At 41.9% G+C, this 15354-nt stretch overlaps 1 protein-coding gene across 1 annotated transcript in view; it reads left to right on the forward strand.

The window, feature by feature from the left end:
• The window catches only part of LOC143767799 (sialic acid-binding Ig-like lectin 8), a 109204-nt gene that overhangs the window by 64912 nt on the left and 28938 nt on the right, over positions 1-15354 (forward strand). Inside the window, exons 4-5 of the mRNA XM_077256319.1 lie at positions 2609-2971; positions 4635-4934. Of these exons, the coding sequence (XP_077112434.1) occupies positions 2609-2971; positions 4635-4934 (663 nt within the window). The remainder of the gene's footprint in view (positions 1-2608; positions 2972-4634; positions 4935-15354) is intronic.

A 15354-nucleotide genomic window follows, 5' to 3' on the forward strand; every position in this document is an offset into this window, starting at 1 on the left:
CAGTAATGATTTAGTAGTTTAGTTTGGATTCTTTGCTTGCCAAAAAAATTGTTTTACATGCTTGACATCTCATTTATTTTGTTTTTTGGGCACTGTTTGATGCGTATCTGACAAGAGCGGTGGTTTCAAGTAGAAACTAAGGGATTGTAATTTTGGGAAACTTGTTTGACTTAATACCGTGCTCCAAAAAATGTGCTAAAATAGTGCACCAAATTTGTGCAAAAAATTAAGACAACCATTAGGCAGTATAAACAGACACTAGATAGTCTGAAGATCTGCCAACTTTATCATCCTGCATAAGCAATTTGGGATAAATTTGGTAAATATTGTTAAAAAAATTTTGATCTATATTGTCTTACCTGAATGTTAGTTGTGCCGTCGGTACGCCAGGTGCCCTCCCAACCCTTTCTCTTCCAATGATGGCCCTTGCCAGCTGGTGTCTTGCTGTTTCGATGTTGGAGACATCAATGGCTTCCAACCTCCCTGGTGTTCATTCTCTGGAGGATACCCTCCTGTTTCAGTGTTTCCCTTGCAAATTATTTCTCTCCTTAGGATTTTTTCCATGAATCTTCTTTGCCTATGCCAGCTCTTTCTATGCTGCTCTTACTCCTATACCACAGACTGACTGGACACTCAGCCAGTGGGCCACCACATCAGTGAACATGCTCACTAACATACTGTAGCTATGCCACCTTCTGGTCTTCCATTCTTCGTTTCCCCCAGAATTTACCCCCATCCTTGTGCTTCTCAATCAGCGGTGACTCTATACACACCACATTTTACAAAGAAAACAGTAACACCCAACTGTTAATTTCTTCAAACATTTGTAGGTGGAATCATGCAAGAAATAACTATAATCCGTGATCAGGGCAGGAGAGATTTCATGTTCTGCCACATGGGCAGCCCAGAAGATGTGCAAAGTTTCTTAAGACTTTGTGGACATTAAATTTTGCACCAAGAATTTGATGCTTCCTTGAGGCTTTCATCTATAGATTTGGACAGAATCCCCGGTGGAGCCATTTACCACATTGAGGTAGATGGAGTTCCTTTTGTGCTTGCCTGGCTTCTGTTTTGATTCTGTCCATCTCTGTCAGGCAGGTACAAAATCGTAGTAGACCACTTAAGATGGAATCTCCAATAGAGCCAGTTAGATCTGGCCTGAGACTTGTATCTTTTAAGAAATTTGCTGTATCTTATTTCTATGGGCTCGGAGTACAAAACCAAAATATGAATAGTCAATTTTAATAAATTCTTGTGTTTTATTTAGTTTTTCTTACATAGGTTATTTATTTTGCTACTGGCCCCATAGAATGCAGATAGAGGACACAGAATATGCTGTTTACAAGAAATTGGATTTTTATGGGCTATTTGCTTCTAATTTTGATTATATCTCAGCTATGGAACAGTAAGTATGAGCTTTCATATCATCAATAATGATTTAAGTGTGATTAGATGTCTCTTTAAAGAACCTTATATTGAACTCCCACCTAATTCATCCAGCGTCAGCTAAAAGCCATTTTTAGTGCACTGGTTGGCCTGTACATTAGTACGAATCATTCTACTGCTCAAGTGCTACTGAGCATGTGCGACCACCAGGACACATGATGTGGGCGCTGTGAGAAAGAATCAACAAAACTCCTTATCATGCAAACAAGTATTTGAGAGTAATATCTAGACACAGAATATTAAACATATAATTGTTGCCTCATTAACTTGTATTACTTGACAACGTTTGGGTCTAGTGGGTGTCTCACCGGAAAATTATTATAACAGTCAAAAAATGATGCGTAAAGTTCCCTTGTGAATGTCACAGCTATAGACTCATAATGTAATTTTTGTTTTCCGGGAACCAGTACCGTGATCACACAGTTATATTTCATTAATCACTTAGTTGACTTCTAGATTTTATAAAGATGATAAAAAACTACATCTGAGTATGGAAGGAAATGTGAGCAAGCTAAGGGTTGCTTCATAAGTGTGTGAAAAAAAACATGATTGACGCTGCAAGATAATATTAAATTGCCGGTTGTGGGAGATGCTGTCATAAAGCTTGTCCAAGTCTAAAAACTATCACAAGAGTTCAGATGATGAGATGTGTGGTGCTGTTTGCAGGGTCACTACAATGTATAGTGGCTGAACCTGTACTTGACCTAGGGTGAAAGGCATCATACATGATAGTGCCAAAGTGTTAGATCACCGTCATCTAAAATAACCACCTACGGTAGACCGGTGACCTATGGTTGTGCTATCACTTGCAGCCTAGCTGAGAAATTTCTCTCTTCTTCTAGTGAATTTGAATTGAGTCAGTCCCATGGATGTAAGACTGGTGTAGGCCACAAAGTTCATCGTTGTTTTCTTCAATGATCTGAGATAGTTAGTCTCATAACCATTATTCACATAAAACCTAGCAAATTTTTGACCAGTTGTAATTAAATGTATGTGAATCAGCTCCTGGATCCCTATATGTGATATGGGGGAGAAGGAACTTTTGGACCCTCCTCACAACATTCCTGTTGACTAAAACTACCAAAGTCGTAAATTTAACTTCTCATATTCTAATAAGGAAATATTTTATTTAACACCAAGTCTATGTTTTTTTTTCATACAGATATAAACTGTCAAAAACCTGGCTATGAAATACGAACAGACCCACAAGTGCGTGTACAGAGAGGTCTATGTGCCCATGTTCCCTGCACATTTACTGTGCCCACAAATATAAGACTAAGTAGAAATACTAATGGATTCTGGTACAGATTAGTTGGAGACACAGGCCAGCTTGTGGCTTCCCAAGTAGATTCTAAATATTACACAAATGGACGCTTCCTCCTGATTGGGGATTTGACCAGAGGAGACTGTTCGTTGTACATAGAAGAACCCCTGAGTGCAGATGAGGGTGTGCATGTATTCAGATTGGAGGCTCCTCAGACACAGTTCACCTATACAAACATCCAACCTTATGTGGATGTAACAGGTGAGTGTAACGATAACATAAGTGGCCATAATTGATGTCCTCTTTACTTTTCAATCCATGTCGCACATTCTCTAAACATGTAGAAATAAAAAACATTATTTTCAATTTTTTAATAAAAATCCTTTACTGGTATAAACTTGTATCAATGTAACTGATGAAAAACAGAAAATAATATTTTCAACTAAAACCAACTGCCCACAATTCGAGACACTGCAAAAACCTTATCCAATGGAGCACTACTGGGATTGGGGTACGTCCAAGGAGACACTTTGTTATTCCTTGTGTGTTCTCCAACATTAGAGAGCGAGGGCGAGATCTGTTCCAACGCTAAACCCTGACTAAAGAAAGTTCCTTGTGCTAACGTCGAGGTCGACCTTGCACAACAGAACACCATAATCCTTATTCCAGGTCCCGACCTGCAAACACTTCTCTTCTGTCTTCTCATATGTTTTGCCCACTTACTTGGCTCATCAAGAAAAGTTCGTACAAAGTACTTGTAACTGGAATATCAGTTGTGAAATAAAAACTACAGCTGCATGTGTAGCTCCTCCATTTCAAAATGTCCTCAGTTGCTTAACCAGTACAGGTTCAGGCCATTTTATCCCATTCCGGACCAGGCACATTTCCATTTTTTGTAATATATTAAAAAATATATTTTGCTCTTTAAAGATCTGAAGCCTGTGTCTCTCCAGCTCTATTCCCCACCCAGCGCTGCCTCCTCCTGCTTGACTTACATCCACAATGCAAAATCACTGTCAGTGAAGCAGAAGGAGGAAAGGCTGGGTAGGGAATAGAGCTGAAGTGACACATCTATCATAGCCCTTAACATATTAATTAAAATACTTGCTTCTCAGTAATGGAGGAACAGACTGGACATTGAAAAGTCATGTTTTTGAAAGAGCGATATGCACATATAAATAGTTTGGGTGTAAAATCCCGCTGACAGATTCCCTTTAAAGTCAAGCACATCTGTCAAGACAGATTGGAGATGTATTTAATAGTGAATGATGAATTTGGGATATGGAGGCAAAGAAGACATCGCAGTTACGTGGAAAAATATATTTTTCTTTAATAAGATAAATTGCATTGTTTCTTATACTCCTAAGTATGACAAAGTAACAGTGAACATTCAAGCCCATGCCCTACTCCTTCTTGCATAAGTCTTTTTTTATCTGAAGCAGTACGCAAAAATTAAAATTATCTGTAAACTTGCAAACATAAAGTTATGTAAACAATCAATTTCATTTACAATAGAAATCAATTTTTAAAGCATTACTCCAGCGTTTTTTTCTTTGTGCGCCGTAGTGTCACTTTAAATGTGAACCACCTGCCCCGTTCTTATACTCACCTTTCGGCAGCTTCACCTTTTACCGGCCCCACTATGGTCACCATCTTGTGAGCGCAATTTCTGACTTGTAATGAAAAGTGACCTCCGACGTGCTTCAGCGGACACTGGAGTGCTCCAACAGGTCGCATTTAGCCGTAAACAGACCGGAGCGGCACTTTAAAAAAATGAGGGTGAGCATGAGACAGGGGCAGGGGACTTGCATTTAAAGCACCACTTCAAAAGTGCAATAGAAAAAAAAACTATGAAGTCGTGCTTTAAAAAAAGATTGAAAGTTAACCATCCGACCAGTTTTCCCATTATTTTTTATTTTTGTAGTACTCACAGATAAACCTACGATCTCTTCTACAAGGCTGGTGGATGGGAAGGAGGTGACGATGACTTGTACAAGTCCTGGGAGATGCCGGCGTATAGCACAGCCACGTATATCATGGGAAGGAGCCATGACTGCTACAAGACGGATGGACTATATTTTTACCTATGAAGATGGCACCAGGACCTTCCACTCCAACATCACATTCACACCAAGAAAGTCACAGAACAATTCTCCATTATTCTGTAGAGTGACTTTCAATCTAGGCTTGTCCACAGTGGAGAGGCAAACTCTGAATGTCGAATGTAAGTCATTCTCATCATGTTATATTTTCCTTAACCCCTTTCTGACATTGGACGTACTATCCCGTCGAGGTGGGGTGGGCTCGTATGACCACCGACGGGATAGTACGTCCAGCGCGATCGGCGGCGCTCACAGGGGGAGCGCGGCCGATCGCGGACGGGTGTCAGCTGACTATCGCAGTCAGTCACGGACCGCCCCCGGCACATTAACCCCCGGCACACCGCGATCAAACGGGCTTCCCTGAGTCCCCCGGAGCAATGCGATGTGATCACTTTGCTGCAAGGGTCTCTTACCTCCTCCTCACTGCAGGTGCCCGGATCCAAGATGGCCGCGGCATCCAGGTCCTGCAGGGAGGGAGGTGGCTTACCGAGTGCCTGCTCAGAGCAGGCGCTTGGTAAGCCTGCAGTGCTGTAAGTGAGATCGGTGATCTGACAGAGTGCTGTGAAAACTGTCAGATCAGCGATCTGTGATGTCCTTCCCCTGGGACAAAGTAAAAAAGTAAAAAAAAAAAATTTCCACAAGTGTAAAAAAAAAAATAAAAAAAAAAATTCCTAAATAAAGAAAAAAAAATATTATTCCCATAAATACATTTCTTTATCTAAATAAAAAAAAAACAATAAAAGTACACATATTTAGTATCACCGCGTCCGTAACGACCCCACCTATAAAACTATATCACTAGTTAACCCCTTCAGTGAACACCGTATGAAAAAAAAGAGGCAAAAAACAACTCTTTATTCTCATACTGCTGAACAAAAAGTGGAATATCACGTGATCAAAAAGACGGATATAAATAACCATGGTACCGCTAAAAACGTCATCTTGTCCCGCAAAAAATGAGCCACCATACAGCATCATCAAAGAAAAAATAAAAAAGTTATAGTCCTCAGAGGACAAAGCGATGCCAAAATAATTATTTATTCTATAAAATAGTTTTTATCGTATAAAAGCGCCAAAACATAAAAAAAGATAAAAATGAGGTATCGCTGTAATCAAACTGACCCGAAGAATAAAACTGCTCTATCAATTTTACCAAACGTGGAACGGTATAAACGCCTCCCCCAAAAGAAATTCATGAATAGCTGGTTTTTGGTCATTCTGCCTCACAAAAATCGAAATAAAAAGCGATCAAAAACTGTCACATGTCCGAAAATGATACCAATAAAACCGTCAACTCGTCCCGCAAAAAACAAGACCTCACATGACTCTGTGGACCAAAATATGGAAAAATTATAGGTCTCAAAATGTGGAGACGCAAAAACTTTTTTGCTATAAAAAGCGTCTTTTATTGTGTGACAGCTGCCAATCATAAAAATCCGCTATAAAAAATGCTATAAAAGTAAATCAAACCCCCCTTCATCACCCCCTTAGTTAGGAAAAAATAATAAAATTTAAAAAATGTATTTATTTCCATTTTCCCATTAGGGTTAGGTTTAGGGCTAGGGTTAGGGTTAGGGCTAGGGTTAGGGCTAGGGTTAGGGCTAGGGTTAGGGCTAGGGCTAGGGTTGGAGCTAAACTTAGGGTTGGGGCTAGGGTTAGGGTTGGGGCTAGGGTTAGGGCTAGGGTTAGGGCTAGGGTTAGGGTTGGGGCTAGGGTTGGAGCTAAAGTTAGGGTTGGGGCTAAAGTTAGGGTTAGGGTTTGGATTACATTTACGGTTGGGATTAGAGTTGGAATTAGAGTTAGGGGTGTGTCAGGGTTAGGGGTGTGGTTAGGGTTACCATTGGGATTAGGGTTAGGGGTGTGTTTGGATTAGGGTTTCAGTTAGAATTGGGGAGTTTCCACTGTTTAGGCACATCAGGGGCTCTCCAAACGCGACATGGCGTCTGATCTCAATTCCAGCCAATTCTGCATTGAAAAAGTAAAACAGTGCTCCTTCCCTTCCGAGCTTTCCCTTGTGCCCAAACAGGGGTGTACCCCAACATATGGGTCATCAGCGTACTCAAGACAAATTGGACAACAACTTTTGGGGTCCAAGTTCTCTTGTTACCCTTGGGAAAATATAAATTTGGGGGGCTAAAAATCATTTTTGTGGGAAAAAAAAGTTTTTTTATTTTCACGGCTCTGCGTTGTAAACTGTAGTGAAACACTTGGGGGTTCAAAGTTCTCACAACACATCTAGATAAGTTCCTTGGGAGGTCTAGTTTCCAATATGGGGTCACTTGTGGGGGGTTTCTACTGTTTGGGTACATCAGGGGCTCTGCAAATGCAACGTGACGCCTGCAAACCAATCCATCTAAGTCTGCATTCCAAATGGCGCTCCTTCCCTCCCGAGCTCTGCCATGAGCCCAAACAGTGGTTCCCCCCACATATGGGGTATCAGCGTACTCAGGACAAATTGGACAACAACTTTTGGGGTCCAATTTATCCTATTACCCTTGTGAAAATACAAAACTGGGGGCTAAAAATAATTTTTGTGAAAAAAAAAAGAATTTTTATTTTCACGGCTCTGCGTTATAAACTGTAGTGAAACACTTGGGGGATCAAAGCTCTCAAAACACATCTAGAAAAGTTCCTTAGGGGGTCTACTTTCCAAAATGGTGTCACTTGTGGGGGGGTTAATGTTAAAGCACATCAGGGGCTCTCCAAACGCGACATGGCGTCCCATCTTAATTCCAGTCAATTTTGCATTGAAAAGTCAAATGGCGCTCCTTCCCTTCCGAGCTCTGCCATGCGCCCAAACAGTCGTATACCCCCACACATGGGGTATCGGTGTACTCAGGACAAATTGCACAACAACTTTTGTGGTGTAATTTCTTCTCTTACCCTTGGGAAAATAAAAAATTGGGGGCGAAAATATAATTTTTGTGAAAAAATATGATTTTTTATTTTTATGGCTCTGCATTATAAACTTCTGTGAAGCACTTGTTGGTTCAAAGTGCTCACCACACATCTAGATAAGTTCCTTAAGGGGTCTACTTTCCAAAATGGTGTCACTTGTGGGGGGTTTCAATGTTTAGGCACATCAGGGGCTCTCCAAACGTAACATGGCGTCCCATCTTAATTCCAGTCAATTTTGCATTGAAAAGTCAAATGGCGCTCCTTCCCTTCCGAGCTCTGCTATGCACCCAAACAGTGGTTTATCCCCACATATGGGGTATTGGCGTATTCAGGACAAATTGCACAACAACTTTTGGGGTCCAATTTCTTCTCTTACCCTTGGAAAAATAAAAAATTGGGGGCGAAAATATAATTTTTGTGAAAAAATATGATTTTTTATTTTTACGGCTCTGCATTATAAACTTCAGTGAAACACTTGGTGGGTCAAAGTGCTCACCACACATCTAGATAAGTTCCTTAGGGGGTCTACTTTCCAAAATGGTGTCAATTGTGGGGGGTTTCAATGTTTAGGCACATCAGGGGCTCTCCAAACGCGACATGGCGTCCCATCTCAATTCCAGTCAATTTTGCATTGAGAAGTCAAATGGCGCTCCTTCCCTTCCGAGCTCTGCGGTGCGCCCAAACAGTGGTTTACCCCCACATATGGGGTATCAGCGTACTCAGGACAAATTGTACAACAACTTTTGGGGTCCATTTTCTCCTGTTACCCTTGGTAAAATAAAACAAATTGGAGCTGAAATAAATTTTGTGTAAAAAAAAATTAAATGTTAATTTTTATTTAAACATTCCAAAAATTCCTGTGAAACACCTGAAGGGTTAATAAATTTCTTGAATGTGGTTTTGAGCACCTTTAAGAGGTACAATTTTTAGAATGGTGTCACACTTGGGTATTTTCTATCATATAGACCCCTCAAAATGACTTCAAATGAGATGTGGTCCGTAAAAAAATGGTGCTGTAAAAATGAGAAATTGCTGGTCAATCTTTAACCCTTATAACTCCCTAACGAAAAAAAATTTTGGTTCCTAAATTGTGCTTATGTAAAGTAGACATGTGGGAAATGTTACCTCTTAAGTATTTTGTGTGACATATCTCTGTGATTTAAGGGCATAAAAATTCAAAGTTGGAAAATTGTGAAATTTTCTAAATTTTCACCAAATTTCTGTTTTTTTCACAAATAAATGCAAGTTATATCGAAGAAATTTTACCACTATCATGAAGTACAATATGTCACGAGAAAAAACAATGTCAGAATCGCCAAGATCCGTTGAAGCGTTCCAGCGTTATAACCTCATAATGGGACAGTGGTCAGAATTGTAAAAATTGGCCCGTCATTACGTGCAAACAACCCTTGGGGGTAAAGGGGTTAACAAACTAGCATCAAAATCTTGATGGTGCATGGATGGCCAAAGGAGTCACTCACTACAGATGATCAATTATCTGAGGCTGATCAATATTATTAATTATAGTATTTGTATATAGTAGGGATAAGAGACTCTTTCGAAATGTAAATTGGATAAGCATTGTATAATTGTGTCCATTCGTCAAACTCAATCTGACAGGTGCCCCGCCCCTATCAAGATGTATCAAAAAGGTGTAACCCCTCCCCGCCCTGTCAGCCAGCTGTCCCTCCTTGTCTGGCTGTCAGCTTTTGATACAGTTTGAATTGTTAATTGGATCCAGGGATTATTATCCCAGTATTGTTTTTATATTAGATTTTGATATTGTTAATTTGATACAGCGATTGCATTCTGTAATCAGCGCCCTGTGTTTTATTCTCCCCATGGTATGTCATGTTTCTTTTATAACAACAGCCTCATTATATGGAGCTGCAAGATTAACACAAACAGTTGTTTGTGGCTTCTGTAATCGCTGACCTGTTGTGAATTTGGTTTTTGGGCTCCCCCGGTGGTCACTGGTGGTACTGGACTTGTGTGCTTCACTTTCTCTGTTCACCTGTTTCCATCAGGATATGGGAGTATCCTATTTAGCCTTGCTGCTCAGTCATTCTAGTGCCGGCCATCAATGTAACCAGAGCCTTTCTGTTGCATGTTCCTGCTCCTAGTCTTCTGATCAGCTAAGTTGGACTCTTAGTCCTAAGTTTGTTTTGCATTTTTGTTCCAGTTCGCAGTTGTGTTATTCCAAGACCTAGTCCTTATTTATGTTTTTCTGACGTTCTCTTGCCATTGGGAACCATGACAGTATGGCTGGCCAAGTGTTAAAACTGTTGGCAGAAGAAAGGAGAGAAAAAGAAGTCTGCAGATTTTTTTTTTTTTTTCTGAGCTTGCTCTATAGTTTACTCAGTTGCATTTCTGCTCTAACTGCAGCCTTTGTCTCTCTCTCCTTCTAATCCTTGAATGGCTCTGATCCCACCTGATTAAAATGGATCCTCAGAGTTTGGCTACAGGTTTGAATAATCTTGCTACGAAGGTTCAAAATTTACAGGATTTTGTTATTCATGCTCCTATATCTGAACCTAGAATTCCTTTACCAGAGTTTTTCTCCGGGGATAGATCTCGTTTTCAGAATTTCAAATATAATTGTAAATTGTTTCTTTCTCTGAGATCTCGCTCCGCTGGAGATTCCGCACAGCAGGTTAGGATTGTAATTTCCTTGCTGCGGGGTGACCCTCAGGATTGGGCATTTGCATTGGCGCCAGGGGATCCTGCGTTGCTCGATGTGGATGCGTTTTTTCTGGCTTTGGGGTTGCTTTATGAGGAACCTAATTTAGAGATTCAGGCTGAAAAAGCCTTGATGGCCCTATCTCAAGGGCAAGATGAAGCTGAAATATACTGCCAAAAATTTCGTAAATGGTCTGTGCTTACTCAGTGGAATGAGTGCGCCCTGGCGGCAAATTTCAGAGAGGGTCTCTCTGATGCCATTAAAGATGTTATGGTGGGGTTCCCTGCGCCTACTGGTCTGAATGAGTCCATGACAATGGCTATTCAGATAGATCGGCGTTTGCGGGAGCGCAAAACTGTGCACCATTTGGCGGTGTCTTCTGAGAAGGCGCCAGAGAATATGCAATGTGATAGAATTCTGTCCAGAAGCGAACGGCAGAATTTTAGGCGAAAAAATGGGTTGTGCTTCTATTGTGGTGATTCAACTCATGTTATATCAGCATGCTCTAAACGTACAAAAAAGGTTGATAAGTCTATTTCAATTGGCACTTTACAGTCTAAGTTTATTCTATCTGTGACCTTGATTTGTTCATTATCGTCAATTACCGCGGACGCCTATGTCGACTCTGGCGCCGCTTTGAGTCTTATGGATTGGTCCTTTGCCAGGCGCTGTGGGTTTAATTTAGAGCCTCTGGAAGTTCCTATACCTCTGAAGGGTATTGACTCTACGCCATTGGCTAGTAATAAACCACAATACTGGACACAAGTGACTATGCGTATGAATCCAGACCATCAGGAGATGATTCGCTTCCTTGTGTTGTACAATCTACATGATGTTTTGGTGCTTGGATTGCCATGGTTACAATCTCATAACCCAGTCCTTGACTGGAAAGCAATGTCTGTGTTAAGCTGGGGATGTCAGGGGGCTCATGGGGACGTACCTTTGGTTTCCATTTCATCATCTATTCCCTCTGAGATTCCGGAATTTTTATCTGATTATCGTGATGTTTTTGAAGAGCCTAAGCTTGGTTCACTACCTCCTCACAGAGATTGCGATTGTACCATAGATCTGATTCCGGGCAGTAAATTTCCAAAGGGTCGTTTATTTAATGTATCTGTACCTGAACATGCTGCTATGCGAGAATATATTAAGGAGTCCCTGGAAAAGGGACATATTCGTCCTTCTTCATCTCCCTTAGGAGCCGGTTTTTTCTTTGTATCTAAAAAAGATGGCTCTTTGAGGCCGTGTATTGATTATCGACTCTTGAATAAAATTACAGTCAAATATCAGTATCCTCTGCCACTGCTGACTGATTTGTTTGCTCGAATAAAGGGGGCTAAGTGGTTCTCTAAGATTGATCTCCGTGGGGCGTATAATTTAGTGCGAATTAAGCATTGGGATGAGTGGAAAACCGCATTTAATACGCCCGAGGGCCATTTTGAGTATTTGGTAATGCCTTTTGGTCTTTCAAATGCCCCTTCAGTCTTTCAGTCCTTTATGCATAACATTTTCCGTGAATATTTGGATAAATTTATGATTGTGTATCTGGATGATATTTTGATTTTTTCGGATGACTGGGACTCTCATGTCCAACAGGTCAGGAGGGTTTTTCAGGTTTTGCGGTCTAATTCCTTGTGTGTGAAGGGTTCTAAGTGTATTTTTGGGGTTCAAAAGATTTCTTTTTTGGGGTACATTTTTTCCCCCTCTTCCATTGAGATGGATCCTGTCAAGGTTCGGGCTATTTGTGATTGGACGCAACCTACTTCTCTTAAGAGCCTTCAGAAATTTTTGGGCTTTGCTAATTTTTATCGTCGATTTATAACTGGTTTTTCTGATGTTGCTAGACCTTTGACTGATTTGACTAAAAAGGGTGCTGATGTTGCTGATTGGTCCCCTGCTGCTGTGGAGGCCTTTCGGGAGCTTAAGCGCCGCTTTTCTTCCGCCCCTGTGTTGCGTCAGCCTGATGTTACTCTTCCTTTTCAGGTTGAGGTCGACGCTTCCGAGATCGGAGCTGGGGCAGTTTTGTCGCAGAAAAGTTCCGACTGCTCCGTGATGAGACCTTGTGCGTTCTTTTCTCGAAAATTTTCGCCTGCCGAGCGAAATTATGATATTGGTAATCGGGAGCTTTTGGCTATGAAGTGGGCTTTTCAGGAGTGGCGTCATTGGCTCGAGGGGGCTAGACATCAGGTGGTGGTATTGACCGATCACAAGAATTTGATTTATCTTGAGTCTGCCAGGCGCCTGAATCCTAGACAGGCGCGCTGGTCGTTGTTCTTCTCTCGGTTTAATTTTGTGGTCTCATATCTACCAGGTTCTAAAAATGTGAAGGCGGATGCCCTTTCTAGGAGTTTTGAGCCTGATTCCCCTGGTGATTCTGAACCTACAGGTATCCTTAAGGATGGAGTGATATTATCTGCTGTTTCCCCAGACCTGCGACGGGCTTTGCAGGAGTTTCAGGCGGATAGACCTGATCGTTGCCCGCCTGGTAGACTGTTTGTTCCTGATGATTGGACCAGTAGAGTCATCTCGGAGGTTCATTCTTCTGCGTTGGCAGGTCATCCTGGAATCTTTGGTACCAGGGATTTGGTGGCTAGGTCCTTCTGGTGGCCTTCCCTGTCTCGAGATGTACGAGTTTTTTTGCAGTCTTGTGATGTTTGTGCTCGGGCCAAGCCTTGTTGTTCTCGGGCTAGTGGATTGTTGTTATCCTTGCCTATTCCGAAGAGGCCTTGGACTCACATCTCTATGGATTTTATTTCTGATCTCCCTGTTTCTCAGAAGATGTCTGTCATCTGGGTGGTGTGTGACCGTTTTTCTAAGATGGTTCATTTGGTACCCTTGCCTAAGTTGCCTTCCTCATCCGAGTTGGTTCCTCTGTTTTTTCAAAATGTGGTTCGCTTGCATGGTATTCCGGAGAATATCGTTTCTGACAGGGGGACCCAGTTCGTGTCTAGATTTTGGCAGGCGTTCTGTGCTAGGATGGGCATTGATTTGTCTTTTTCGTCTGCGTTCCATCCTCAGACTAATGGCCAGACCGAGCGAACTAATCAGACCTTGGAGACTTATTTGAGGTGTTTTGTGTCTGCGGATCAGGATGACTGGGTTGCCTTTTTGCCGTTGGCGGAGTTTGCCCTCAATAATCGGGCTAGTTCTGCCACTTTGGTTTCTCCTTTCTTTTGCAATTCGGGGTTTCATCCTCGTTTTTCTTCCGGTCAGGTGGAGTCTTCGGATTGTCCTGGAGTAGATACTGTGGTGGATAGGTTGCATCGGATTTGGGGACAGGTGGTGGACAATTTGAAGTTGTCCCAGGAGAAGACTCAGCGTTTTGCCAACCGCCATCGTCGTGTTGGTCCTCGTCTTCGTGTTGGGGACTTGGTGTGGTTGTCTTCTCGTTTTGTCCCTATGAGGGTTTCTTCTCCTAAGTTTAAGCCTCGGTTCATCGGCCCGTATAAGATTTTGGAGATTCTTAACCCTGTGTCCTTTCGATTAGACCTCCCTGCATCTTTTTCTATCCATAATGTCTTCCATCGGTCATTATTGCGCAGGTATGAGGTACCGGTTGTGCCTTCCGTTGAGCCTCCTGCTCCGGTGTTGGTTGAGGGTGAATTGGAGTACGTTGTGGAGAAGATCTTGGACTCCCGTGTTTCCAGACGGAAACTTCAGTATCTGGTCAAGTGGAAGGGCTACAGTCAGGAGGATAATTCTTGGGTGACAGCCTCTGATGTTCATGCCTCTGATTTGGTCCGTGCCTTTCATAGGGCTCATCCTGATCGCCCTGGTGGTTCTTGTGAGGGTTCGGTGCCCCCTCCTTGAGGGGGGGGTACTGTTGTGAATTTGGTTTTTGGGCTCCCCCGGTGGTCACTGGTGGTACTGGACTTGTGTGCTTCACTTTCTCTGTTCACCTGTTTCCATCAGGATATGGGAGTATCCTATTTAGCCTTGCTGCTCAGTCATTCTAGTGCCGGCCATCAATGTAACCAGAGCCTTTCTGTTGCATGTTCCTGCTCCTAGTCTTCTGATCAGCTAAGTTGGACTCTTAGTCCTAAGTTTGTTTTGCATTTTTGTTCCAGTTCGCAGTTGTGTTATTCCAAGAGCTAGTCCTTATTTATGTTTTTCTGACGTTCTCTTGCCATTGGGAACCATGACACTGACCGCTACATATTTAGAATCAACGTGTACATATAACTCGTCAAACTCAATTGGGCACATTATGTAGTAGTGTATAATAGGGTCCATTCGTCAAACTCAATCTGACAGGTGCCCCGCCCCTATCAAGATGTATCAAAAGGGTGTAACCCCTCCCTGCCCTGTCAGCCAGCTGTCCCTCCTTGTCTGGCTGTCAGCTTTTGATACAGTTTGAATTGTTAATTGGATCCTGGGATTATTATCCCAGTATTGTTTTTGTATTAGATTTTGATATTGTTAATTTGATACAGCGATTGCATTCTGTAATCAGGGGGCAGTGTGTTTTATTACCCCCATGGTATGTCATGTTTCTTTTATAACAACAGCCTCATTATATGGAGCTGCGAGATTAACACAAACAGTTGTTTGTGGCTTCTGTAATATGTATTGTATTAAGTTTGCTCTTATTTGCAAGTGCGGCGCAGGGAGCTGACCATGACATATTTAGAATGAATGAAGAAAGGAGCAGCATCCATGTCCAGGTGAAAAATTCAAAAATCTTTATTCTGCCATTACAAACATGCAACGTTTCGGCTGGTAACCAGCCTTTATCAAGCATCTTGCTTGATAAAGGCTGGTTACCAGCCGAAACGTTGCATGTTTGTAATGGCAGAATAAAGATTTTTGAATTTTTCACCTGGACATGGATGCTGCTCCTTTCTTCATTGGTTCTGTGAGTATTGGTCCAGTTGGATTCATGGACTGTGGAGCGTGCACCGTGGATATCTGAGTGCTGTTGGTTAAACCATTTTTTGTATATTTAGAATGAAAGCACCATCAGC

The sequence above is a fragment of the Ranitomeya variabilis genome, chromosome 4, assembly GCF_051348905.1.
Source record: "Ranitomeya variabilis isolate aRanVar5 chromosome 4, aRanVar5.hap1, whole genome shotgun sequence".
NCBI classification, from domain to species: domain Eukaryota; kingdom Metazoa; phylum Chordata; class Amphibia; order Anura; family Dendrobatidae; genus Ranitomeya; species Ranitomeya variabilis.